Source organism: Agelaius tricolor, unplaced genomic scaffold (assembly GCF_023055355.1).
Source record: "Agelaius tricolor isolate 1412-34295 unplaced genomic scaffold, bAgeTri1.0.p SCAF_62, whole genome shotgun sequence".
NCBI classification, from domain to species: Eukaryota; Metazoa; Chordata; class Aves; order Passeriformes; family Icteridae; genus Agelaius; species Agelaius tricolor.
The window spans coordinates 527,151-554,116 of record NW_027269322.1 but is presented as its reverse complement, the minus strand read 5'-3'; the positions used below and the strand labels follow the sequence as shown (position 1 = coordinate 554,116).

Below are 26,966 nucleotides of genomic sequence, written 5' to 3'. Positions count from 1 at the left end.
ATGGGAACAAGATCAGCTCCTACCAAATAAGATAAATCTTAACAAAATACTCTTTTGTAGAAGTAGATTGATAAGTGACCAAGCATTTTGTTTCTGGTGTTGTCACCAGGGAGCTGCTGTATTTTCTTTGCTTATTCTTTAAGAGTTAACAATAAGCCACGTATGTATATACATAGCAACTGTACTAATTGTAACAAACCAATTCATAAAGTATTTTAAAATATTCTGCAAATTTTGAGTGCAGAAAATGGCTGTGGTTTCATGGAGAGAAATTTGCCTGAGGTTTTAATTGTTTTCATGAAAACTTGTTTGCCTTTCTTTGATGCATCCTCTGCCTCTATGAATACGGAATCACTTAAGTTTTATCCCTTCTAGGCCAAGTAAAACTTGTATCTCCTGCATCTGAGGTAGAAGCTGGGAGGCTGAGACTGGTGAAATAAAGTTGGTGTCTGTTTCCTAGGTTTGATGGTACAAACCACATGCAGGCAGAATTACCTTCAAGCAGAAGGAATAGAAGTAAAGGGCCTTATCTCCAGGTCTGGTGCTCCCTAAAAGGAGTTGCAGCAAATGTTTCTTAGCCAGTGGTGTGGCATAGAGCAATACTTGGCCTTCTCCTTGTCAGTGTGCAACTAAAGGCAAAATGTGAACTTATCTTTAGGAGCTCAGAAGTGTAGAGGAAAAGTGGCTCTGGAAAAAAACTTAGATACAAAATTAGGAAGTCTGATGTCTCCTGAATGTTCCTCTGGGTGTATGGAATGTCTTTGTGTTCTTCATGGAGCTGACAATTTTTTTTCCTCCATTCTTTCTTCTATCACTTTAGAGAAGCTTGAAAGTGAGAAGCTGAATGTTGCAGAAGTTACTCAGTCTGAAATTGCTCAGAAACAGAAGCTACAGACAGTGCTTGAAAAGATCAATGAAACCCTTAAACTCCCTCCAAGAAGCATTAAGTGGAATGTTGACTGTAAGTTTTGTGTTTGCTGTACTGTTCTCATTTGTTGACAGCTGGGAGGTTGTAGGTGCCATCTGGAGTTCTGAAATATCCAATGGCAAGGGAGGGCTGAAACCTGGGATTTATGGCAGGAACTGCTCTGAAGGGCACTTCCAGATGTGCCAATCTGTCCTCTTTACTCTTTACTTACACCTCTTTACTGGTGCTCAGCCTTCTGTTCCAGTTAGGTGTCTTCTCAGAGTCTGTCCAAGTGTGGTGGCTTTGCTCTGAAGTGTGTGTGCATACCAGCTTAAGTTTTGTATTGCTAAATTGACTTGTTGAAACAGGCAAATACCTGCAGAAATGCAGTAGATGGACATAAGGACAGTTGGGTCCCAGAACTCTGTGTGAAATTTGTGACATAGATATGAGTAATATTTCTGATCATTTCAGGCAAAGTCTGAACCGCTAGTTTTGGTTACAAAACTCTAATCAAGACTATTTCTGTGCCTTTCCTGGTCTATTGTATTAAAAATGAACATAGCAGTATCTAATAGAAACGTCTTCAGTGGCCCAACACGAGACACTTCAGTGGATGTGTATTCCAGAAAGCAGATTATCAGCTTTAGAAAATTAGGCCTCTTAATCTGTTTTAAGTTTGGTTTTCAGAATCATTTCATGCTGGTGAATACCTTGACCAGTACATCACATTTTCCCTGTCTCCTGTACCTGTCTTGTGCTGAACAGTTTTGTATCCTGTTCCATTCACAACAAATTAGTTAGAAGGAGAGAAATATCTCGAGGGAGGAAGAGTGAGCATTTGGCCATTTGACTTTCCCCTGTCTGTGGTCCTGCTGAACTTTTTGTCCCCTTCTTTTTTCAACCTACCCCGAGTTTTCTTTCCATTCTCTATTATGCAGCTGGAGGCGGGGTGTTTGGAGTGGCCTGACAATTTAACTCCTAGTTTTAATTTAATGTTTTACATGTGTTTTAGAGCTAGAATAGAGATAGAGAGCAGCAGCTGTGTCCAGCTGTAGCACACACTGGTGGTAGGCAGACAGACATCTTTGTAATGTTCTGCTAAAGGACCTCATCCCTGACCACGGGCACTCCAGCAGCATTTGCCAGCAATGCCACATTTTATGCCAATGTGTATCTGCATGGCATAGCTGAGACTTGCACTGTAAGATTATGAAGAAGGGTATTTTAGTGAATCTGATCGTGTTTCAGCTGTGCAGTAAGGTAGTACTTAATGATTAGTTCAAGTACAAAAAATCTAAGTGCACAGCAGTGTCAAAGATCTTTTAGCAATACTACTTTGGGGAATGCAAAAACAAAATAGAAGAAGAAGAAGAAAGGCAATAATAAGGATTGGAAATTATCCACATGCATGCCAATGGTTTGATGCTTGATCAAGGATTTCCTACAGTTTGGCTTTTGATGTCTTGTAAGTTGTGTTAGTGTTAACTACCCATATATGAAACCTGCTGCAAAAGAGCTTCAATAACAGAACTAGAACAACTTCATGAGGAATGTTTGAGTCATTGAGTTTAATAAGTTATTGCTTAAGGCTTGTGCCAAAACAGGCTCATTTATCATCCTGCAGACATTGTGACACTTAAAAATGAATAAGTGCATGTTATTTGTGCAAAAATATCTTTCTGATAGTCCATAAATCCTTATTGAAGTAAAGGGAATAAAAGAGAGGCAAGGAGAATGCAGAGACAGCACTTAAACTGTTGTACATAAAATCTGGCTTTTGGATTAGTTTTAGATTTCCATCTCCACGAGCCTGTGGCACTCAGACATGTTGCAAAGAGTAGTGCATTGGTGCTGATGGGGTGCCTTAAAGGTGCCCCCTGGCTCCAGATGGCCAGAGGAAAAGAGTCCCATAATGCCTGTATCCTAAGCAGAAGTAAAAATCTGTGCCCTAGTTACTTTGCAGTTTGTAACTTGTGCTTTTAATGTCTATTTCAGCTGTTCATGCTAAAAGTCTCGTAGCCATACTTCATCTTCTGGTTGCATTATCTCAGTATTTTCGAGCACCAATCCGACTCCCTGACCATGTGTCCATCCAGGTGGTTGTTGTGCAGGTAAGAGGGGCCTTAAGCAGCTCTTGGTAGTGTTGTGAAGTTGACTGAGGGGTTTCTTGAAAAATGCACCTGGAGTTTCTGGCTGGGCGGGCACGTGTGTGTCTCCTTGGCTGACAAGGAGCACACGTGCATCTTCCCTGCTGCCTGTGCTTCAAGCAGGAAAAGGCATGAGAAGAGAAAAATCTGCTTTCCCAGATTGAGCTGTGGCTCACAATGTCTTACTTTGACTGTGAAGTGGCCAGACTGTGACAGTAAAAATATATGAAACATTATTATTGTTGGAATGTGTTTATCACCCAGAATGATCGCTTGAATTATTATTTTCCCCATTTTTTGATGCTCCTCTCACTTGTGTAGAGATTCAAATTATTCTTGGCACTGAATGATGAATTGTCACTGTTTATTACATTCACATTTATGTTAGGTGACTAACTTCTTTTTCAGCTCTGTGCATGCTAATTTAGTCTGATTACAGTGTTGGTTTTCTCAAAAGCATGCAAAAAAATCCCCATCAAGTAAATCTTTTGTCAGTCTCCCTATTGGAGCCTCATCCATTCAAATTCATGTTTTTCTGTTCATCATTTTTCTTTCAGCTGAACTTGTGCTTTCTTTATCTTATTTGTCCTCTTCCCATTTAATCTGCTTTTCTTTCTCTCAATTAAATTTGCCTTCATTTCTCACACTGCAACTGTCTTTATTTATCTTTTATTTATCTTCAGGGTAACATCTTTTAACTGATGTTACCCTGAAGTAACTGGGTGAAAGAGCTATTGCTCAAGTTTTGTGTGGCTGAAAATCTGCACGACAGATCTGAGAAAGTAAACATTCCCTCTTGTAGAATTCAAATAGGACAAGTTTTGTAACTTAGGGAGAAATCTGAAGGAGAGTCTCTGGTAAATGTGTCACTGGTGTCTGGTAGTGACTCATTGACTCAGATTCTGCTTCATGGGTTTCTCTACAGATGATGAAGGAAAATCCATGGGAATCTGCACATACGTGTCTAAGGCTTTGAAGAAACCTAATTCCTTTGGCTATTATAAATGTATTATCTATATTGGTTTATCTTGAAGTTCCACCAAAACCAACTGGAGTACAGTGAGTAGGGCATCTTTATGATGAAAAACTAAATGAGAAAAATAACACAATCCTTAAAGAAAGAATCAGAACCTCTGCTGTCATTCCATACCTCCAGACAAAATTCCAGTTGAAATCAGTGGGCATAATTATCCTCTTGTTAAACAGGCTAATGTAGTTCAAGAGCAAATCCACTGAAGTCAGTACAGATAAACCAATTTAAAACAATAAGTAGTGGGAGAATCTGGCTCACTCTTAGTTACACAGCTGCAGCTCAGGCGCCAGTGTTTTGCAGTGGAAGCAGTTCCACCAGAATAATATCCAAGTCGTGTTGAAGGAGATTTTGTCCTGCAGACCCTGACCTTGGTGAAAGCCAGTGAACTCCAGAGCTCTGCTGATTCCTATTAACAGAGGGTGGGGGCCAGTATATTTACTGTTATTGTAATTACTGTAATTGTTTGAGACATTTCTCATTTTTTTTTAATGGTGGGTGAGGGTTTTATTTTTATTTTTTAAATCTACCTTTCACATCCTGTGGGACTGATTCTATATCATGCATTGTGTACTCTTTGAACTCACAAAAGTTTTAATCAACCATCAGCAGATCCTAATGGCTGATTTAGTGGTCAGGCTTGTACACCTCATGTTCTGAACACTCATGCATTCTGTAAAGTAAGATCAAGTCTAGGGAAGCTTAACAGACTATGCAGTAGCTGTTTTACAATTCTGCTGTGCATGGTTTAATAAAGAGAACAGGAGAGACAGAAATAAAGGAACAAAGTAGTTTTATGAAGTCTTTTAAGAAAGACTCCCTTAATTCATTTCATGATTTTGTTAGGCATAGAAACACATAAAACGTGAGGGTTGCTGTGTTGGCTGGATGTAGTTTATTGAAATAGAAAAAGCATATTTGTGAAACAAAAAATGTGCTCATGTCTAACAGGTAATCAGCCTAGTTCTTATGAAAGCTTATTTCCTTTGGCTCTTTTGTACAAAAGCTATTAGCAATGAGAGTGATATGAAATCTGGATTTAAGCTGATTGAGGAAAAAATGTGATAGGTGGACCTTTTGTAGCTACTCTATTATTTTCTTTTCCTGCCATAACAGTAGAATAAATAACTTTGAACAAAGCCCAGGCTTTGTTTGATCATATCTACTGAAATGACTGAGAGCTTTTTTGGAGAGCTGGGTCTTGTCATCATTTTGCCTCTTCTTAAAAATTATGTATTTCTACTATCCACGGATGGTTAGATGACAGATTGTTTGTGTCCAAGAGATGGAAATCTGAGAGTGTAAGAATGCATTGGCAGAGCAGCCAGAATGGCTTCAGCGTGTCCTGGGACAGCAGTTCTGGGGTGCAAGAACTACTCTTAGGCAGAGCTAGGGAATTATTGAGATGAGATGAGTGTGTAAATCACAGCCTTAATCAGAGATCCTTGGTACCACTACCTGGGAAGGTCTGAAAGGGTTTGGAGCAGCACTGCCTCCAGGTTCCAGTGAAGTCTTCTCTGGACCCCTGACAAATGTATTTGTTCTTTCAAGCTCCAGAATAATTCTGCATTTCACTTTGGTGGGGCAATTATAAAACATGGTCCTCCAGGTGAAATGAGTTGTAACAAGACATAGGCAAAAAGCCATCCAAATCATGGCAAGATTTTCAGACTGGGGCTTTGTGGGGGAAATTAAGCAGCTGACCCTCAGTTACATAAAAATGCTGACACAAAAGGAGATAAGAAGAGATCTTTTCTATTTCCAGATGTACTACCCCAGCTTCAGATTTTTTTTTTTTTTTTTTTTTTTTGTCCTAGGGAGTTGCCAATTTTAAATGGCAAGTGATTAGGAATATCTTCAGGGCCTTCTGAAGCCTTTCAGCTGTGAGGGAAGAAAATGCCAAGCCTGTTCATTAAGGTCTTCTGTTATCGCTGGAATGCATCTCCAGCTTTTCTTTTTGATGGGGAATTTTAATTCATGCCTCTTTTCTCAGGGACTTTCAAATAATTGATTTTTATAGTTTGCTGTTTCAATTTTAGCCACTGTTGCCTTTAAGGAACATGCTGGATAGTCTTTCAGTCCTCAGCAGCACCTCTCTGTGTTCTCAGGAATATTGTGTCATTCTCTGTCTAATATAAGACAAACCTCACAATAGGTGATGTCAGTGTTGGGGTCAATTTTGAGTGAAGAGTTTTTAAAGAGCAAGAGATTATGAGAAGCATCCTTCAGAGAAGGTGCTTAGACCAGTGTTTTAAGGTCCATTCCATTGGGAATTCACCAGTCTTTTTACAAATCAAAAGTATAGGAAAATCTGTCTTGACATGTGCTGGTCAAATGAGTGTCCAGGGGATGCACCTTGCATTTGGACAGTGTGGAAATCCCATCAGTGTTAGTGGTCAGATACCAGACATAAAACAACGGCTTGGGATCATTTTGGTTTGGGGTTTTTTGTTGTTATTGTCAACAAAAAGATAAGGGTGCAGATTTTTTTATTTTAATATATTATCTGCATTTTATCAGAAAAGGAGATATTTTTGATATCAGTGCTGGAGTATATTTCAGGCAGTTTTTGTGTGCTTGCAGAGAGAAGGTGTAGAGCATTAGAAACCTTTTTCTGTTCCCATATTCCCAGTCTGATCACTGAAAACTACAGATGACATCGCTATGGTGCTCAGCCCCTGTGGGAGATGAGAGCAGCAGGGTTCTTGCTGCATAAGGCATCAATGGCATGTCAGAGTCATCATGAGGAGGAAATAAAAGTTTCCTTTCACCCTGCAGCAAAGGGAAAAATAAACAAAAATACGAAACAGAGTGGAATTCCAAGTTGTGCTGGCATGAACTAGATTGTGACTTGGAGTTTCAGTTAGTACTGGAGACAGCACTCATTGCTGTCTGCACGAGCTGGGAGTGGAGGCAGCCCTAAATTATGTCATTCTTCTTCAGACTTTGATAGGCAATGCCTCTGCAGCTGGTCTGTGCCCCCTCTTCCACAGTGTAACACCCTGGACTCCCCTCTGTCTTTTAAGTGCTCCAAGGTCCTCTCTGAATGCATTTTTCACCATGTGCAAGATATTTAGAAACTGGACTTTCAGAAATATCATGGAAACCCCCTGAAACTGTCATCTAGCTGCAAGGACAGTTCACATTACTCCAAGTGCCAGTCTGGAGTGACCCAGAGGGCCGTGTTCAGCTTTTCTTGAGAAATAAATATATTTCTTGATGTATTTTAGTAATACAGTGTAGAAGGAAAAATATATCAAGAAATGTATTTTAGTAATGAAGGAATAGACAAGCCTGGCTCAGTCCTCAGCACATCACACACTGCGGACTGCCTCAGGCAGGGATGTGCTGTCTTCTCCAAGGAAGGGAAAAGCAGCAGCCCCAGTTCAGATGCCATGAAGGACTTTTCTAAAAGGTTATTCTCCTTTTCGCTTTTCCACATTGAAGATGAGTATAGGACCCGCATAAATCTATTTTTCTCATTTCCTTGCATGACAGGGAGTGAAGAATCATGAGGAATTGCCTGATGTCTAGACTTGAAATGGAGTTGTCAGCATTTGCCTGACTTTTCTCTGTGTACTGCAAATTTTTGGTAATACCAGCGAACAGGATTGACAGAGAGAACACAAAGAGAGGCAAAACATATGTGTGGTATTTACAGCAGCCCCAGATGAGTGTGATCAGCAAACTGAAACAGTGTCAAACTCTTCAAGTGCTGCATTTTGCAGCTGATTCAAGCAGCAGTGATCAGAGTTGGCTTCTGCTTCGTTGGGCACAGCCTCTGGGCAAAGGCTCCTCAGCACCAGCTCCCATCTGAGGAACATCAGAGTCACTGCTGGACCAGGATGGCAGTGTGGATGGAAGCTCCATTTTGGTTTCTGTCAGAAGCCAATAGAGCTGTTTGTCAGCAGAGAAAGGAAACACTGAGGCAAAAAAAACCCAAAAAACAAACAGTACAAACAGGGCGAAAAGAACAAATAGCCTGGGAGCAAGATTTTTGCAAAAGAGAAGCATGGGCACCATCTGCCAAGCTGTTCATTGAAATACAGGGCTTAATTCAGCTCACCTAGACCTATCTCCACTAAAATACTTACATATGTGTTAGGGTGTTTCAAATGTCTTGCTGAATTGGGGCCTTTAAAAAAAAGTGAATTAAGAACAATGGAGAAAGGAAAATAAATACTTCCTTCTACAGGTGGAGTTTCAGGTTTCTTGTTAATGTATAAAAGAGTTCTCTGAAATACTTGCAAGGTAAAATAATATATTGCTGAAAATTTGTGTAAGAAAAGGTCTTATTCTGCAGGTTTCTTATCTAATTATGTTTGTGGATCACAAATTTTTACTGTACTCTAAGCATTAAACTTTAGTGAGAAAAATGTCGCTTTTTTCCTTTTTGCAGAAACGAGAAGGAATCCTCCAGTCTCGACAAATCCAAGAGGAAATAACTGGTAACACTGAGTATGTCAACACCACATTTGCCAGCAGTTCAGTAATTGAACACAGATGTGTCTCAGAAATTCAAACATTTGCTGATATTTAGCTTTCAGTATTGGGGTTCCAGGGAAGATGATGCGTCAGCCAGTGACTGTATTTTAGCCTTTTCAAGAGCTGCAAACAAGCATCTAAAAATACAAAAGGGGGAGGAAATAGAGAGGTGGGGAACTAAAAGCTGGACTTTAGGTGTGTAAAATGATGGTAGTAAGCCTTGTATGTGCCATCTCACTGAACATTTCATACTTTCATAAAGCTATTTCAAATCAAAAGGGAACAGTAGTAGAATATCCAGGTTTCTAGTTGAATGGAGAGAAGCTGCACTACTGACTTATTAATGATCTGTATGAATTTATGTGTGATAGTTATATGAAGGATCAACTGGAGCAAAATCCTGCAGTTCTTCAGAACCCAGCCCAAGCCTTGTTTGGGTTGGATTTCTATTGTGGTTGGTGTGGTAGATGCATCTTTGAAGCTGAGGGAAAAGTTTTCTCAAAGTCAACGTGGAAAAGCCTTCTTTACTCAGGCAGGGTGTGCTGATTTGGTTCAAAGTAGGGAATATGGGATCTGGCCTCCTGTGAGACTTTGGTGGAGACAAGAGATATTATACTGATAGACTCCAGACTAACCCTGGAGTAACTTGGTGAAGTTATTCCCAAAATTCTCCTAAATCCATGGATCTACTCCATTAGTCAGCAAGCTGAAGACCTTACCATGTATGCTGGGTTTTGTTGCAGCACAATATCTGCAGGTGATGTAACTGTTTTGTTCTTTTCCATTTTTTTCCCACAGGGCATTATCAGGAAGGCATGGTAAGTTCATTTGATTATTGTCTCTTTTCTTGAGGCAGCCAGAGGGTACATGAGTTCTGCAGTGGGTGGTCACTTTGATCAAGTGGCAAGAAAGGAGAGGATTTCAAGTTGCCCTGGCAAATATGCACCACAGGCTGTTGTGGCAGTTAACACAAGAGGAAAAAAAAACATTAGAATCACTCTGACCATCTTTAAAACACATTTCATTGCTTTCCAGCACATATTAATTTGCATATGCTTTGTGGTTCAACCTCCAGAACATTACTGCAGTGGTATTGATGGTCCTGAGTTCCCAGCAATGCGAAATGTTGTCTTATCATGAACCAGCTGGTGAATGTTGACATTCCACATCCATTACCTACTTACAGTTTAAAGATGTGGAGTCATTTTTCAGCAGTTCCTGTGCCTCGTGTGTCTCACTGCCAGGATTGAGGCTGGCCAATAGAAAACACTCCCCTGAGTCTTGCTTGGTGTAAGGTCTGCCTTCTACAAATGCCTTTGGATCTACTCTAGCTTTTGGGTTTTTTCTTAAATTGAGGAATATGAATGTTTGTTGAGTCATTTGCTGTTATTTAGGTGGCTGTTGAAACACAAATTGCTCAGAAAAGGTTCTGGTGCCTTTTTATATATTTTTCTCTTTTCTTCAGAAGGCTGCAGTAGCACTCCAGTCATGCTACCTTATGTTGGATGTCCTAAATTGCCTCTGAGAATGGCCAAAAGCATCTGTACAAAGGATTGTATTGCAGATGTTTAATCATAAACCTGTTTGAGATGCTTAATAATGCAGTCAGTGGCCCTTGGGGAAAATCTTCCTCTGTAGATACAGTGACTAATGTAACTCATGTTCTTCTGCAGAAAATTATTTGGTTACTTGGCTGTCTCTATCTGGCTGTTCAAGATCTCATGCTTAAAAATGCTGTTCTTAGCTCATTTTTGAGAAACAGGGTCTTTAGGTGACCCAAATCCTACCTGAAAATGATGTTTTTTTGTGAATAATAGAGAATAAGTTACTGGCAGCTTGCAGCAAGAGAGAAGTATGCAAACTACTTGGTACTTGGAATTCAGAGACAATATTGAACCATTTTGCTGACTGTGTTGTTCTCAAATGAATGTGTGTCTCAGGAAGTGTTTATTCTCCACTGGAACAACTGCTGCTCAGTATATTAATGGCCCTGAATGTTTTTCAGAAAGAGATGCATTCGACACTTTATTTGACCATGCCCCAGACAAGCTCAATGTAGTGAAAAAGGTTGGAAGGTTTTTTATTTTTGAAATACCTAATCTGTTCATGTGCATGCTTGTGTGTATCAGATGGTGTGGATGTGGTGTGTGTGGATATAATGTATGACTGGCATGCTTTGTATACATTAAATACAATTAAGCTTTATGCTTAAATACACAAAGTAATGATTATAATCTTAGTTTTTATTTAATGTTTAGCAGCATGAACTTAACTTTGGAACATGGAACAACATATAGTTATCAAAGTTTCCATCAGGAAAGTTCTCACAGAGTGTGTGCTCAGTAGAACCCAACTGGTACATTGATTGTACTGATGCCAACGAGATACCCAGTTTACAGCTGCCAGAGGTCTGACCCTAGAGCATTTTGGCTGCTGTCAGATTTGAGTGGAGTCCAATTACCCACTTTTCCCTAGTCTGCTAAAAATTTGGGGGTTTTCTATGTTTTAACAGTGTATTTTATATATATATATATATATATATATATATATATATATCACATTCATTTTAGTTATGTTCTTCATTCTTGTGAAAAATAAGAATGTGAAATGTGACACAATTTTAATGTCACATTTCAATTTCAAAATTTGGAGATTGTGTTGCAGTCTCTTCACTCACGCAGATTCTCTTCTGAGTGGAGCTCATACTGCTGGTGTTGAGCTGCTGCCCTGCTGAATAGGCCTTCATTGCAGTGTTTTCATATTTCAGACTCTCATCACCTTTGTGAACAAGCATCTGAATAAATTGAATTTAGAGGTGACTGAACTGGATACACAGGTAGGATTTTATAGCCTTTCTTAAAGGGGAGAGGTAGTTGCACTATGTTATGCACTGTGCCCTCAGCTTTATCCAGAAATTTCACTGAATTATTATTGAATGAGCTTTAAGATGTTGTTTCAGCAGGAAACCCTTCATTTCTAAATACATACAAAGAAGACCCCCACCAATCAAGCATCTTAAACAGCTTTGTACTTCCATTAGCATAAAAAATAATTACCAAATGCTTCTTTCTGCGTGCTGCCAAGTGCTGCAAGGAGGACCTGCTTGTTTTGGTCAGGAAGGGATTGTGTGCACTTGGTTTGCTCCAGTACCAGGCTGAGCAGTTGTTTCCTGCCTACCTTTGCACAAGCACATGGGATCACAAAGCCTCCATTCAGGGGGAATTCAGGATTCTCCAGAGCAAAGCTGCTCAAGTGTACAGGCAGCTGTACAGCTGGTCTGCAGGCTTGATTGCACCACAGAAATAATGTGCTGCATGCTCTTCTGTCTTGTTCTCAGCTGCTAAATTGGCTGAAAAGAAGCTAAAAGAAAAGCCTAATCCTGCTGTATTAATACCTCCCCATGTGAACAATTGTAGCAGTTATCATAAGAAAATTATGGGGTCAGGCAGGAAGGAATGGGATCTGCACTATCAAAAAACCCCAGGTGTCTTCAGATCAGGCTTTATTTTATGTCTTGGTTCATGTTATTAAGAATCTCTGCTTTATTTATACACCTACCAAGCTGATAGAGATTTTTCAAAGGTAAAATTAAGATTTAGATGGAAATCATGTGTAAAGGCTTTCAAAAGGGCATTCCCTATTTCTGCTCATTGCATCATTTACCTTGGGGGAAAATATTCAAATGTACCTAGAAACTCCTTAAGCATTTATCTGAAACAGCATTCCCTGAAATGAGAGGTTGTATTTCCATCAGCTGAAAGAAAATCACCTGCCTCAGGAAGGTGATGGATTGATAGACCCATAGACCTGATGTCACTCAGGTCGAAGTGAGAGGCCTGTGACAAAACCACAGAAACATGGAATGGTTTGGGTTAGAGGGGACCTTAAAGATCATCCAGTTCCACTGCTCCTGCAGAGACACCTCCACCGGTCCAGCTTGCTCAGAGCCCCATCCAGCCTTGGTCAGTTCCAGGGGTGAGGCATCCAGTTCCCTGGGCAAATCTGTTCCAGGACTCCATTGTCAAATAAGAAATAAGAATAAGAAAAGCAGTGAACTATTTTTCAGAAAGTGTACTGAGAAATGTTTGGGTTTTTTTCACAGTTTGCAGATGGAGTGTACTTAGTCCTGCTAATGGGTCTCCTGGAAGGCTATTTTGTTCCCCTGCACAGCTTTTTCTTGACTCCTGATAGTTTTGAGCAAAAGGTAACTAGATTTCATTTTTCTGTTAAAAAAACCCATATAAATATGTCTAATTGTAGAAGGATAACACAAACTTTTGTGCATAAGTTTGATACTAATAGCTGAAGTCAAGAAAGGACCGTACGGCTAACCATTTTCAAGTATTTTAAAAAATCAGTATTAATACTTAGTTGGAATAAAACAGAAAATTATATTAATGATGGGGTGGTTAGCATGCATTAACAGATTTTGTTAGCCATTGTGTGGTGCTTTCATTATACAAGACCTACTGTTCATTAACATATATAGGATTACACACAGGCACTGATGACAGAATTGGTTTTTTTCTGTGTCCAAAATCCAAGAATTTAATGTTGGAGAGGTTTAAAGGGTTTTGGAAGCATGAAGGCACATATGTACGATGTGTCAATTTAAGACCAACATTACATCAGTGTCTGTAGCCATCCAGGCAATTCATCTGTCTGTTCAAGACAAGAGCACTTCAGGGGCCATCATGTTCCAATTTTTGAACTTGTAGGAAGTGGGCTGTGCTTACTTGTGAGTAATTTTATTAAGGGTTGTGTTAGTTCATGTTAACTTTCAATTACCTGTATCTTTCTGCAACCACCATCACCCAGAAACAGCAAAACAATGGATTGTCTGGATTCCAAAGGCCAGATCTACAGACCCCTGACTATTTTTTCCTTTTGAATATCTGGGTCTGCAGCTTTAAATATATCTTGTCTTGACTATTTGCACTGTACAGAGTTCACAAGAGTGACTGCCTCTGTTGTATTGACAGGTCGTCAATGTATCCTTTGCATTTGAGCTAATGCAGGATGGTGGATTGGAAAAGCCAAAGCCAAGACCAGAAGGTAACTATTCTACCTTTTTTGTATCTCCTTAAAAATTTGTGCGGGCTCCAGATCTTACAAGGTTACAGTGTGGCTAAGTGAAGGTAAAGTTAATCCAGCAGTAAAAGGGAAGGTACATTTTGTAGTGCTCAAGGAACTCTGTATTTTAAATGCACTTTTTCAAAGGTTGTAATGCTTCTTTTTTTTCATTGGCCAAACACATGCAGTAATACTCCAATATTCCCTGAAAGAAAGAGAAAACAGTTGTGATTGGTGTCACTGGCAGGTGTCAGTTGCTCCAATTGCTCCATTTTCCTCCATCTCACATTTTCATGCTAAACCTTGAGTATTCCAGTAATTTATAAGATCTTCACAAACGAAGGAGATGTTGTGGAAGTAGAATTTAAAATGTTCACATACCTGCCTTTGGATGCAGGACCTAATAATGCATATTTAAATTAGTTGTAGAGCTAGGGACTGACAGTAGAATGTGCTTCAGGGAGGATAAAGGTTTTGCTACTGACTTTGGGAGCATTGGGATTCCACTCCTCTTTGTTCATACACATACAGTGTTTAAATCCAGCTTTTCAGGCTGGAGACAGAGCCCTTGAGTCACCAGGGCAATGTGTATCTCTTGTAGCTCCTCCTGTGAGGAGTTACCACTTCTTACCATGCAGGAGCTGGGTGTGCAGCTTCTCCTCCCCTCTTCCCACCAGGAATGGTATCTGGGCTCCTGCTGGTTACCTGCCACAAAAATCAACATAGCTGTGTCTTTTCAAGACCAATTTCAGACTTACATTCCATGGTGCTCACAGCCTTTTCCTGCCACAATATTGGGTTGTCATTCCCTGAGGAGCTGACATAAGCTCATGTCAGAGTGCTGCTTCTAACAGTCAGAACTCTTGGGAGATTCAGGCACTGCTTGCTGAATCAGGTTCTGCTCCATTCAGGGTTTTTTCCATCCCTCCCAGCTTCCAGGTTATAACAGCCACAGAGACACACACACACACACACACAAAATAATGCATCTCAGGATCGAACCTGTGCATTAAATCTGCACCTACCCAGCCTGGCTTTTTTACTTCTTTTGACTGGTTGAACTCTTATCCACAGTCATGCTTAGCTGTACCACTGGTGAGTGTATCACAAGCCTTTATGTCTGAAAGAGTCAAAGTGAGAATGAGGAAACAGTGAAATCGAGGGATCCAAGTAAAACACAGAGTATCTGTGATCCCTTACTCCCCATGGATGGTTTAAAATTCTTATGGCATTTAATTTTTCAGGTATTTATTGCTCTAGGGGACAGCTAATTTTTCCAGTATAAATCAAGCCATAAGGATATTTCAGCATATATAAGACATTTCTTGTGCAATTATTGAAATGCTTAATATGAAACTTCCTGCCCAAAGTGAATGGAAAAACACATCTGTTTTATGTGTTGTTACACTGGGCACAATGCCCATACTTAAAATTTCCAGTGAGCAAAAGAGTATTGAAAAGGATCTTACCCTAAATGTGTACACTAAATACTCTTTGAATTCCTACACTGTTTCTTTGAGGTCCTTGAGGAAAAAATATGCTGAAAAGTGCTTTAGAATATGAAAAACATATTTAGTGGGAAAAAAAAGAATGCAGTTAAATAAATGACTATGAAAACCAATGATTTTTATGGGGTCAACAGTTTATTTGGGTTATTTGCAATATAATCGAAAAGGTCTTAAAAAGCTTTCTGTGACCTTTTACTTTAAAAATGGCTAGAACATTAATTTGCTGAATCTATAATGAATTCATTTGCAGTTTGAGCTTTTTCAGAGCTCCTTGCAATGTGTACATCAAAGCCAAACTCAAGTTTCTCTTTTAGAAACTCGCAACCAATAAAATGTTACATGTGTCAAACCCGTGTAGCAATGGAAATAACCCATCTTTCTCTGGGAGTGTTCTTCTTTTACTTTGAGCCCTCCTGTGGGATTTTATTGTGGTGGTGGTATCTTTTTTGCGGTGGTGTCTTTGCAAAGACCTAACAAAGTTACTTAATAATAGAAGTTCTGTATTTGGGAAAAAAAGTAATTCTGCACCTTGCTGCTGGCCTGAAAGAGGAAACTTCCAGTGTTGCATGCAAACAGAATTACAGATTGCAGTGGGATCTTGTGGGGGCAATGCACCCTTCCTGCAGCTTTTGGCATTTCCTCTTCATTTTATACCAAACATTTTTCATCTGATTTATAAAGAGCCACAAAACCAATGCTGGCTCTGGTTACATGACTAAGGCCCAGAATAAAATTAGCCTTGAGTGTTTCCACCCTTTGTCCATGGAGGTAAATTCAATGTCTTTAGCTGGCACACTTTAGGACACCAGGCATAGGTTTGATTGGATTAATTATTTAAAGTGTGACCCTTCACAATCTGTGAGAAACATCAGTGTTGATAAATATCATGGCTAAACTCTGGTGACTACAATACACCATTTACTGGGCTCACTTGGAGGTTTTGGCCAATTCCAAGAACTACAGTTAGAAATTTGAGTTCCTATGCATTCAGCAGAAAGAGATAGGACAATTCTGATTCCACTCTGCTCTTTCTGGGGCAATTCTGAATCCCTGTTTGACTAAAGCACTGGTGTAGACTGCTGCAGTAGTACTTGTCAGTTTGTTTTATAGATTTCTTGTGAAATAATATTGACTTTCTCAAGAACTGCTCTTTGAAACAGAAGGTATTCATTAGCTTTTTGTTTCATATAAATCCTTTACTTTAGATGTTGAGTTTCTGAGGACTGATTCAGCCATGAATGTCAGCTAACTCAAAGAATTTTCAGATGTTTGTTCAAGGAGCACTTGTATACCTAGCTTCTTTAGATCCTCTGGAAAATTTAAACTTGCCTCCAGCTATCCTGCTGCAATTGGGCCTAGTGAAGGATGTTGCAGTCCAGAGTGTGCCAAGTCCTACAATTCTTACATAAGAGGAAGCTTCCATTGGTTACTGCCTGATGACTTTTTTCAAAATCATTACTTTCCAGCCACAACTGTCTGAAGATGAAGTCATACAAGTATGTGTAATCCTGGGCACACTTTGACTCAGGAGCATCTGAGCTTGGCTACATTTCATCAGCAGCAGCAAGAGCTATTTGTATCCCTTAAAACACCAAATTTTGAGTTGCCAGTTTGAAATTTGTGTTTTATTGATATTTCTACTCTTTTTTTGCTATCCTTGTGATCTAATATTCATGGTTATTAATGTGAGCAAAGGAGAGGAGTAGAGAATGGGCACTTCTTTTCTGGAAAATATTTGGAGCTAATGAAGTTACTAATTTGTCTTCCCTTGTCTTTTTTCTAGATATTGTAAATTGTGACCTGAAGTCTACACTGAGAGTACTATACAATCTGTTTTCCAAATACAGGAATGTGGAGTGAAGAATTGATTTGAGTCACAAAGGAGTGTTGACAAAGAAAACATCATAATTAGCCTATCTTCCATCAGTATTCCTCTGCATCTCTATCCTAAAAGGAACAAAACCATTTAGCTGAAGAATTTTTGGTTATTAGTTGATTATTCTGGCACTACTACTTTCACAGTAGATTTAAAACTAATATAACTTATACAGAAAAAAGGGTTTGGGGGATGGTATCTGGGTATTTTCTGGGAGAATTCATGTCTTCATTCTGGGATAATTCAGTCTTGTCTGGGAGACATTCTTGTCTTCACACTGTTTTTAATAGGTGAAGAAACAATGAAAAAAAATTAGTAAGTTTGATTCAAATCAGCCTTTGGAGCCAATCATAGGAATATTCTGTACTGAGTACCTAATTATTTTTTTACATACATCTTTTTTTTAATCTGGGAAGGGGAAGAATATTTTCTATCCATGATAAGACAGTTCCATTCTAATTGTGAGGAATGTGCATGGGGAGAAACAGTTAAATACAATTTTTCACTTGACAGCTAAGAAGAAGAAACTTAACCTGCTGAATATATAGTTCCAGTGCTATTATTAGGCTTTAATTTTATGGGTACAAACTGAAGTGGCTACTCATTCCTTCAGACTTACTATGATGTGATACTCTGCTTCAATATGTGCTATTGAGCATTCCACAGAACCACACTTTGCAGCTTGTCACTTGTTTTTGTTCAAGGAAGAGATCTTTTTTGCAAAGAACACTTTTCAGGAAGACACACTTGTATAATACAGCTTTTCTATAATATTTGTATTATTACATCATTTAAAAAGTAGAAGAATGGCTTGTTTTTATTTTGGCAGTTTAATCACAGGATTATCAGATTGCAAGTTTAGATTCATTGCTAAATAGAATTTAGAATTGTCCCTTTGATTGATTTTATGATGAATGTATGTTCATCATAATGAACTGCATAATGTTCAACACGGAGAAATAAGATTCATTTTCTAGAAATGGTCAAAACTACTTCCATCTGCAAAGATTCCATTAGAGTGTAAAGTTCTTTGGTGATTTTACATGGCTACAAAGATTTTTTAAATTTAATTACCACCAATTGAGCTGTTATTTGTTTGGGTTTAGCTTTAACAAAGACACAAAAGGGAAATGGGAGTTGATTCCTCCCTTAGACTGGTACCGAGCTCCAGTTGTGCTTCCAGAGGAAGCTGCTGGAGGCTGCCTGCATCACTTCTGAAACAAAGCGCTTTCTTGGGGTCCTGCTTTACACAGTCAGGAAAAAAATTCCTCAGGCTGAAATTCCTTGATAACTCTTCAGAAATCTTGGGAGTGCTTAGTGCAGGAAGGAGAGTTGTTAACAGCCCTGCAGGTAGAGCAGAGCTGGCTCAGGTCAAGGAGAAGCAATGGGGCAGTGCTTGAATCGTCACCAGCAGAAAGGCAGAGCTGGCAGGGACACTTGGTAACAGCTGGGTGTTACTCATGATGTAAAGCATTACATCTTTCCACTTTCCAGGGCTTTTTTTCTTTTTCTTTTACATAGAGCTTTCCAGTACAACATCAGCACAGAGGGAACTCCAGCAATGATTTTCTGTCTTTGCTAAACACCAGCTGATATTTGGTAATAAGGGGGTACTGACTTCTGCTGGGGGGCTCCAAAATTATTTTCCTGAGACATAATATGAACTTTTTCAAGGGAAAGTCAATATTCAATTCAAAGGACAATGCCTGAGTGTTCTCTGATCTCAGAAATTATCTGATTAAGAATATCTGAGTAAGAAGCACTCTAAATATCTTTGTTAAAATATTTTCTTACCTGTGTGTTTTTAACTGAGTTTCTGAAATTAGAGGTACAGAAAACAACAGTTATTTCCCCTTTACAGGGAGAAATAGCTGGACATTTTGACCTGAATGAAAATGGACATTTTCATTATAGCTTTAGTATCTGTGAAGCTAAACAATAGGAATGAACCAAACTTTTTTTGAGCAGACTGAGACAGAACTTCTCATGTATATATCAGCAGCAATTTCAGTTTATTTTAATGTTTAACATGCAAGTTTTTCGTTTGCACACCTAGTAGTAATTGTAATAGCTAATTAAAAAACAAATGATGTTTTTTCTGCAGACCACGCTCAGCTGCAACACTTCTACATTTCAGCAGTGCTGAAGGATTTTGAAAGCCTTTGTTTTCAGGAGTGCACTTTCTTTAAAGAGGAGATTTACATGGGTAAAGTGAACACTGAAGCAGTTTTCTTTGCCTGGACTTGCAAATAAGTATTTCTTGTGCTATATGGGTATAACATTATTGGAGATTTCTCTGTGAAGCTCCATTTCCATCCTTATAAAACATCAAACTGAGACAGAATTATTAAATCCTCATGTTGAAATGCAATTATACAGAACTGTAGAAGCATTTAAACAATATCCAACCTTTCCACAATTATCTATCCCATGGTAAGAATTTATGTAAATGAAAATCTGCTATATAAACAACAGTACCCTTGTACATATAGATCCATGTGATAGTTTTAACAGTTACACACAAATAGTATATGCTGCCATGTAGGAGTGGGTCACTGCTTATATTTCTGACAGTGTAGATTTAAATAGCTATCAGATAAATACAAAATCCAATATAGAGATTAATCCAATATAGAGATTATATCTAATATTTATTGCTTTGAATCAGAATATAAGAGAAATATAGAATACTACTGTAGACAGCTTGCTTTTCAGCACTTGGTGTAGGCCAGCCCTTTCCTTCAGGGAAGAGCAAAGTTATCTGGGCCAAATTCTGCCACACCTACATTTCTTTTATTCTTGATACACAGCAATGCACCCTGACATACTGCTGAAAGCAGAATTCTCCTCACTGTTTATATCAAGATAGAAGTTGTTTAAATTTTAGCCAGTCCCAGGTTTATTTATAATTACTTAAAATGATCAAGTGGACCCAAATCAATTGATTGAGCTCATGTGATTCATGAGCAGCCACCTGGAGAGGCCAGTTCCTCTCCTGGTCCCAGAGGGAGCCTGTGGTCTCAAGGCTGCTGTCTCAGCACTTTGGATCCTAAAGCCAGCTGGGGTAAATCCAAGGCCCTGCCTGAGCGTCTCATGATGGTTTTGGGATCCCACCCACCAGACCAACGTGCCGTCTCTGTGCTGTGTCACACAAACCTCACAGGCAGCTGGGCCCACCAAAAAGTGGCCAATTCTTGGCCTGCCTTGAGTGGCAATCAAGCAGTAACCATTGCTGCTGCTGGGGCATTGTGAAACCCCCCAAAAGAACCATTTTCTGTGACTTCTGGTTCATCCATTGCATCCAGCAGTAGAGTATCTAGGTTTCTTCTGTGGCTGGAGAGGGGCATCCTTTCCCTCTTGATGGATCCTGGCGTGCTCTTTCAACCACACAGAACTTACTGTTTGGGGTTTTTTTTAAAGAGGAGCTACTGATTTTTCATAGTGTGTCAATAAGCTGTTGTCAAAACAATTACCTAAAATCCTAATATCTTGAGGTCAGCTCCTTTCAGATTTCTTTCTCAGCTGACTGGCTGTTATTTGCCATAAAGAACAAGTCCTATAAAAAGGAACCTTTGCATAATTTTACCCAAGACACACTCATAAAGCCCAGAATTGGATTGCTCTGTATTTCTGATGGAGTCCAGGCGAACCAAGTTTCCTATTAAATGTGCTGACTGCAGAATGCCGTTCTTTACATTTCCTAGTCAGGAGCAGCTCCATGTTACAGAGGGTAGCAGCCCTTGCAGCTCCATAGCTCAGGAGTTCAAGTGGACCAGCAGGAGCTGGATAAGGTCCTAATCCACTGCAGTGAATCGTGGCAGGAAATCACCAGAGCCTCTCCTAAAGAGCATTGCAGTGCTGGGGGATGGTTGCATTCAAACAGACCATGATGATTGGGGTATTGGTTGGCTTTTGTTTTTACTTTTTATTCTGGAAGTATGGTTTGAAATTAATGTTTCAGATTATTTTAGTAGACACCTTACTGCAAGCTGCAGTGTTGTAAAGCAGAATGGCTTTTAGAAGTTTATTTCATTAGATAAAGATATACGTGATATTTAATATACTAGATGCCAGCCTTAGGTCTTGTTTTTGTTATTCTTGTCTTCCTCTCAAAACAACCTTCATCAATGGCCAAGCATCCAAAGAGAAAACAGTGCCTTGAAGACCTCTTGCAAGATTTTTATGCTGTTACATGTATGACTTTTGTCATTTTATTGTAAGAATTAGTGTGGGCTTTCTCTTCACAGTCAAGGTACAATTACAGACTGAAGAAATCCTTTGTAAAAAGTTACAATTAGCTTGCATGAAGATATTTTACTTTGATTTGTCACATGAAAAATTGACATAGCACCACCAAATTTTTTAAATTAGGCATACCTCAGTATCCACAGATTTTTCCAAAGAGGTTTGAGTCATTCAACATTTACAAGGGCTAATTTTATGTATTCTGAAAATATTTTCTGTGAGATTGTTTCTGCAAAAATGAGATTTTCTTTTCTGTCTAACAATTTAATACCATGCACACTGCAACAATAATAGACTCATTGAAACATTTGGTCCTCAATTTCAATATCAAACTAACTGAGAAAAAAGAATATTTTCAAAATTTGCTAAACATGTATCTGAAAATAATTATTAGTTAAAATTAAGCTGCATTGCCTTCAACTGCAGAGTTAGTAGCTTTCACAGAATATATGTACTCTGTAAGTAAAAGACACACTCTTGCTGATTTTTTTTTCCTGTGCTTTTCGTGAAACCTTTTGTTATGATTCACAATAAAATTTGCACCTGAAAATCAACCCTGCATGTTGATGTTGGGTCGAAGGATGAGTTGTCTGACAAAAAATTAAGGAGGCTGTGTGTTTTGTGTTCTCAAAACTTCCAGACCTCTCCATGCACCCAACCCTCTTGCAGTAACCCCTTTGTGGGTGTGCAAGGTGTTTATTATTATATTCTGTGGGGGCTGGTGACAGCTGAACGGGGGTTGGCAAAAGCAATCATGTAAACATGTGTTTGAAATGATTAACAGCAGCAGGTCAGGAAAATGCTGTCTTAGACTCAAAGTAGCCAAGAACACCTTTACTTTTAAGTTTGTGGTGCTGAGCACTTCAGTGGGGATATCCCAGCTGGATATAATGCAATTCTCTGCAGAGCAATTTTGTTAATTTTGAATCTAACAAAATGTTAGCAAAACATTGAAATCATAATGTCTGTGTCAGAAAATAATTGCATTTAGGAAGATTTTGAGATCTGTTTTTTTTATAAACGTGTTATTGTTGCTACCCTTTAATGCAGGAGCTTCAATGCAGAGCTTGGAACCAGTCCAAAATATAGGCATCTAAAGTGCTCCAGATTGACATTTATAGCCACTGAATTACTGGCTGGAGTCCAGAAGCAGGTGTTTGATCTTTAGGTCTGCTTGTAAAGCTGAAACCACCAAGCAGAGCTGCCTAATCAACGGGGAGCACTAAAGACAGGGTGAGTTTTAATGCCAGTCTTCAATCCCAGTTTTATCAGGGCTGGATAGAAGCAATTCTGCTTGCTTAGGATCCACATTCTCAACCCCCACCATAGGCACTTGGAGCTTTTGTCCTGAATTTTGTGGGTTTTGTCCTGAAGAACAAGACTTGCTCTTCTTCAAACATTGCAGTACAACACAAAGGTCACGGTCTGGCTACCTCAATCTTTTCATTGCTGTTCACACAGAAAGCAGAAGATCTGGCTTTAATACCCTTCTGCAGCCATGGGAGTTACTCCTCCTCCTCTTTAGAATCCTGCAGTATGAAATGAAGGAGAAATGGTGTTTTTACTATTGTTGGAGGGGCACTGTTAATGCCTAAGCTCAGTGTGTAGAGTAACTCCACATTAACTGAGACAGAAGGAGAGCAGAAGAGGGAGCATAGCTGGTGATTAAGCTGTTGAAAAGGTGGAAAAGGATTTGGGGGAAGAACCTGTCTTCTGGGCCTCCTGTAAGGCCTGCTTCTGTATTTCAGTCAATCAAAAGCTGTTAAAATTCCCAAACATGTTTTGAAGAGAAAACAGACTGACCTCTGTCTTGCCTCTGTTTCACTGCAAAGTTCCTGCTGAACTTCTGCTTTCACTCCTCTTTGCCAGCACTCTGCATAATATATATGTGATGATATACTGAATACAGGAATGGTGATAAAGTACTTGTCTTGAAAGGCTCACAGTCCTGCAGGAATGCAGGAGGGAATTCTGTGCTGTGAGCTTCTCTATCTCATGACAGGAGCAATAGGTGTGGATTAGGGACCGAGTCCCTCTTTCTGTACCTTTCTGCCCTTAAGTTGTGGTGTAAAACAAGGAGCTAAAAAGTGACCAGTGAGGCTGGGGTGGGTGCCAGTGCCCAGGGACCAGAGGAGGCAGGAAGGCTGCTAGCTTAGCAGATTTCCACATTTCTGTGATGGAGAGGTGGGTGTTCAGCACTGAGGTAAGGAAGTGTGTGGATTTCCCAGGTGCCTGAGGGAGGAATCCTTCCCCTTGAAGTGCTGCAGGGCCATCAGCCTCTTGCCAGCATTGCAAGCTGCTTGCATGTGGCTGAGACTTCCCTCTCTGTGACAGTAACTTAAACACTTCCATGTGCATATTGTTACAATAATAGAGCTTTGAAGGCGTCAGTCCTGCGTTTCTGAGCCTTCTGTACCTCCAGATCTTTCTGAACTGTTTGTTACAGCACTTGAATAGACAGAAAGGACAGCATTAGAGCAGGTCTGTGTTCTCAATGGCATAAAAACCTTGTACATCTACTGTCTGAAACCAGCACTCACTCCAAACAGTCATAACCTCCAGCTTATTTTTTTCTGTTATCAGGACAAATTAACCCATTAGCTGCACAGACTCTATTGTGAGTCAGAGGTATATGACTCATGTGAATAGAACCCAGTTCTATTCTGGTTTTAATTAACTTGGCCTCCACCCAAATCCTCCTTAGAAATGAAAGATACTAGATTAGCTGAAGTGTACAACACATTTTTATGGTTTGTGCTAAACTTACATGTGTATTTATGAGATAATGCTACAAAAAAAAAAAGATTCCTATGAATGCAGTAGCCTGAAAGGTAAGTGACAGAACTGCTGTATTTGACAGACTGTTAAAGTATTAGAATTAATCTGGTTGGATTGTTTGCTTTGCAAACTGTAAGAACAAAGAAAAAAATAATTTAGAATTTTAGTACATTGGGAAAATATTTCCAGTCTTAATTCAGATAAACGGAAAACAAATTTGTGGTGGTTAGAATTTCAATAGAAGTACAGTCTTAACGTGGCACTCCCCATTGTGATTTTCCTAATTTTGCTGCCTGAGATTTTTTCTTTTCTTTCTTCAAGATAAAATGTAAGGATTTGATCGGTATACTTGTCAGTATTTCTATTTGGGTCATTGTGCCTTCTCTTTATAAAGCAATATTAAAATCAATTAAACTCAAATTTAAATTGCAGGGAGGGTAATCTGAGCCACTGCTTAGAGTACTGTCAAAACAGAAGTGATACTAATTATATTAACACAAGTTGAAAAGAATCAAAATAAAACCAAGGAAACAAAACCACCCCTCTCTAATCCTGACAGAAATCAAAGCCTGAATCTTACCTACTTATCACAAAATAAGTAAGATTTCCTCATGGCTCTTTAGGGGTTCTGAATGCAGATGGGAAGCAGGCTCTCGGAGATTGTGGTGGAGTGGGATAGCTCCACTGAGAATCTAAAGAAACAGCACAGAATAAAGGGGAGAGAGGCTGCAGGGGAAAGAGAGGAATGTGTGTTGCTGTGATCACTTTGTAGTTTGCAGCATGTTCGTGTAAGGCAGGAAGGGTGGGCCAGCTGGACACAAACTAACCCAGAGTGGTAAATTAATCAGGAGTGGGCTCTGTGTGCCACCAGCTGTCTGGTGACTAATAAGTTGGGTTTCTGCTTCGGCAGGTTCCAGGTTACCTGGAGCATGAAGGGGAGAGCTGGAGGGAAAAGGTCAGGTTTTAAAAGAGGCTGAGTTTGAGGTGCTCTGAAATAAAAACTTGCATGGGGACCACTATTCCCAGACTCTGCAGTGCCACAGTTTAATTCCAGTGGCTTAGAGCACTTAATGGAGATCTGCCCTCAGCTCTGCCTGCTGCCAGTTAGTCCTGATGAAGCCCTAACTCACCTTCTCAATGCCTAAGTGGTGACATTAAACTTTCATCAGGGCAAGGAAATTAAAGGCACGTAGCAGACTTGGCTTCATTTAGCCAGAGCTCCGTGTCCAGACCCAGAGGTTTTTCTGTCTTGGAGGGAACACTGTCCTCCTGTGCCAGACAAGGTAGTGTGGCAGTGAATTTGTTACATTCTTCAATTCCCAATCACTGTAGAAAGCTACCCAGGTGGTAGGAGGCAGAGTTAGGGCACAGATTTATCTACTGATATTGCAAACAGTTATGCTGCATTTCAGGGATATGTGTATTCCTCAGCTGGAAGTTTTGAGCATTAACTTCTGAAATTCCATTGCTGATAACTAGCAATTCCATTGCTTTTCACATTTCCTTTGCTACAGTGGATTTCTTATGCCATCACTGGTTGAAGTTGGATACACCAAACTGTTTTTATCTTATTACAAAAGTTCCATACCTTCTTGGTGATTTCTTATGGGCAGCTCCTCACAGCCCTAACTCCTTCTTCGCAGCACAGCCAACAAACTCCAACTCTCTCCTCACCCAGCCAACAAACTGCATCTCTCTTCAACCAGCTAACCCGCTTTTTTGTGGCACTCATCCTCTTATTGGACAGAGCTGTGGCCTGTTAAGGGCAGGCTTGTTCCTAATCTTTGGTGGTTAGTACAGCTGCAACTCCTCAAAGGTGAGATTACCTTCTGCACTATCTTTATTTTCTTACATTCTATCCCTCCACACCAAACCTGTCCTTCTTTATGCTTATAGTCATGTCCCTCTATTGGGTAGAGCTCCCTTATATAATCTATCAAGCATTGTGGATCTACACCAGGGTGTAGAGAATGATGTGATGATTTGACAATAATGGGGAAAATTTCTCAGGGTCACCTCTCCCTCCTTTGGGGATATTTGTAGAAGGAAATCTGCATCATACCTCAGGATGTTCCTGTTACCATGCGTGCTCAGAAATGGAAAAGATCCAGGGCTCTCCTTCCCTTTGTACTCAAGGAATGTTTAGTTATGCCACTAGAAGGGGGAAGAAGCATTTGGATCCTCATGTGAGAAAGAGGATGGATCTTGGTGGGCACAACAGTCCCAGCACCTTCATTAAAATATTTCTCAGCAAACCTGTAATTTTCCTTCTGAGCACTTACAGGAATTTAAGCTGAACTATCCTGTGCTGTTGGGTCTTCAACACTTTAACCCCAGAAGTCTTGTGATCCTCTGTTCTCTCCTCCAGTGTGACACAACCTCACCCCGTAATTTTGGTGTCAAGCACGTGAACTTCTACTGCTTCCAAGACTTCTCTCCCAATGGCTCAGTTACCCAGGCAGACCTCTGGCAGGGGGAATGAAACACCAACAGAAAACTGCTCTCTTAAGCCAGACAAAATTTTCCACTAGATTAATTCCCCCAATTAAAAATCAGAAGATTTGTTTCAAGGAATCAAGACACACCTGTTATTCAAACTCAATTTCACTTTTATTACAGGCTTATTAAAACTCACCATTCTGTATTAATCAGCATTTTTTAATTAACATAAAATTCCCAAGGTCTGGTACAATTCCACCACCCACAATCCAGTTCTATGCTGTTCATCTCTATTTAGACTACATATTGCTGGAGCATGTGGGATTATATTGCATGCTGCAATTATTTTCAGGGAGGGCTGTGACACTTGGCCTTGATCATGGCTTTCTCTAGTACAGAGCACTGTTAGTATTCTATATTTATTTATAACTGGCTGAGGGGAACAACAGAGGCTGCCTGACACTGTGCACTCTCT

The 26,966-nt window shown here is 39.7% G+C and overlaps 1 protein-coding gene across 3 annotated transcripts in view; it reads left to right on the top strand.

Annotated features, from left to right (window-relative positions):
* The window catches only part of PARVA (parvin alpha), a 63,754-nt gene extending 41,926 nt beyond the window's left edge, over positions 1 to 21,828 (top strand). For all 3 annotated transcript variants that reach the window (XM_071456586.1, XM_071456588.1, XM_071456587.1), the window contains exons 5-13: positions 821 to 961; positions 2,906 to 3,021; positions 8,487 to 8,545; positions 9,371 to 9,390; positions 10,578 to 10,639; positions 11,340 to 11,408; positions 12,675 to 12,776; positions 13,555 to 13,627; positions 16,937 to 21,828. In XM_071456586.1, coding sequence (XP_071312687.1) covers positions 821 to 961; positions 2,906 to 3,021; positions 8,487 to 8,545; positions 9,371 to 9,390; positions 10,578 to 10,639; positions 11,340 to 11,408; positions 12,675 to 12,776; positions 13,555 to 13,627; positions 16,937 to 17,013 — 719 coding nt within the window. In that variant the 3' untranslated portion in view covers positions 17,014 to 21,828. The remainder of the gene's footprint in view (positions 1 to 820; positions 962 to 2,905; positions 3,022 to 8,486; positions 8,546 to 9,370; positions 9,391 to 10,577; positions 10,640 to 11,339; positions 11,409 to 12,674; positions 12,777 to 13,554; positions 13,628 to 16,936) is intronic.
* The last annotated feature ends 5,138 nt before the right edge of the window (positions 21,829 to 26,966 follow it).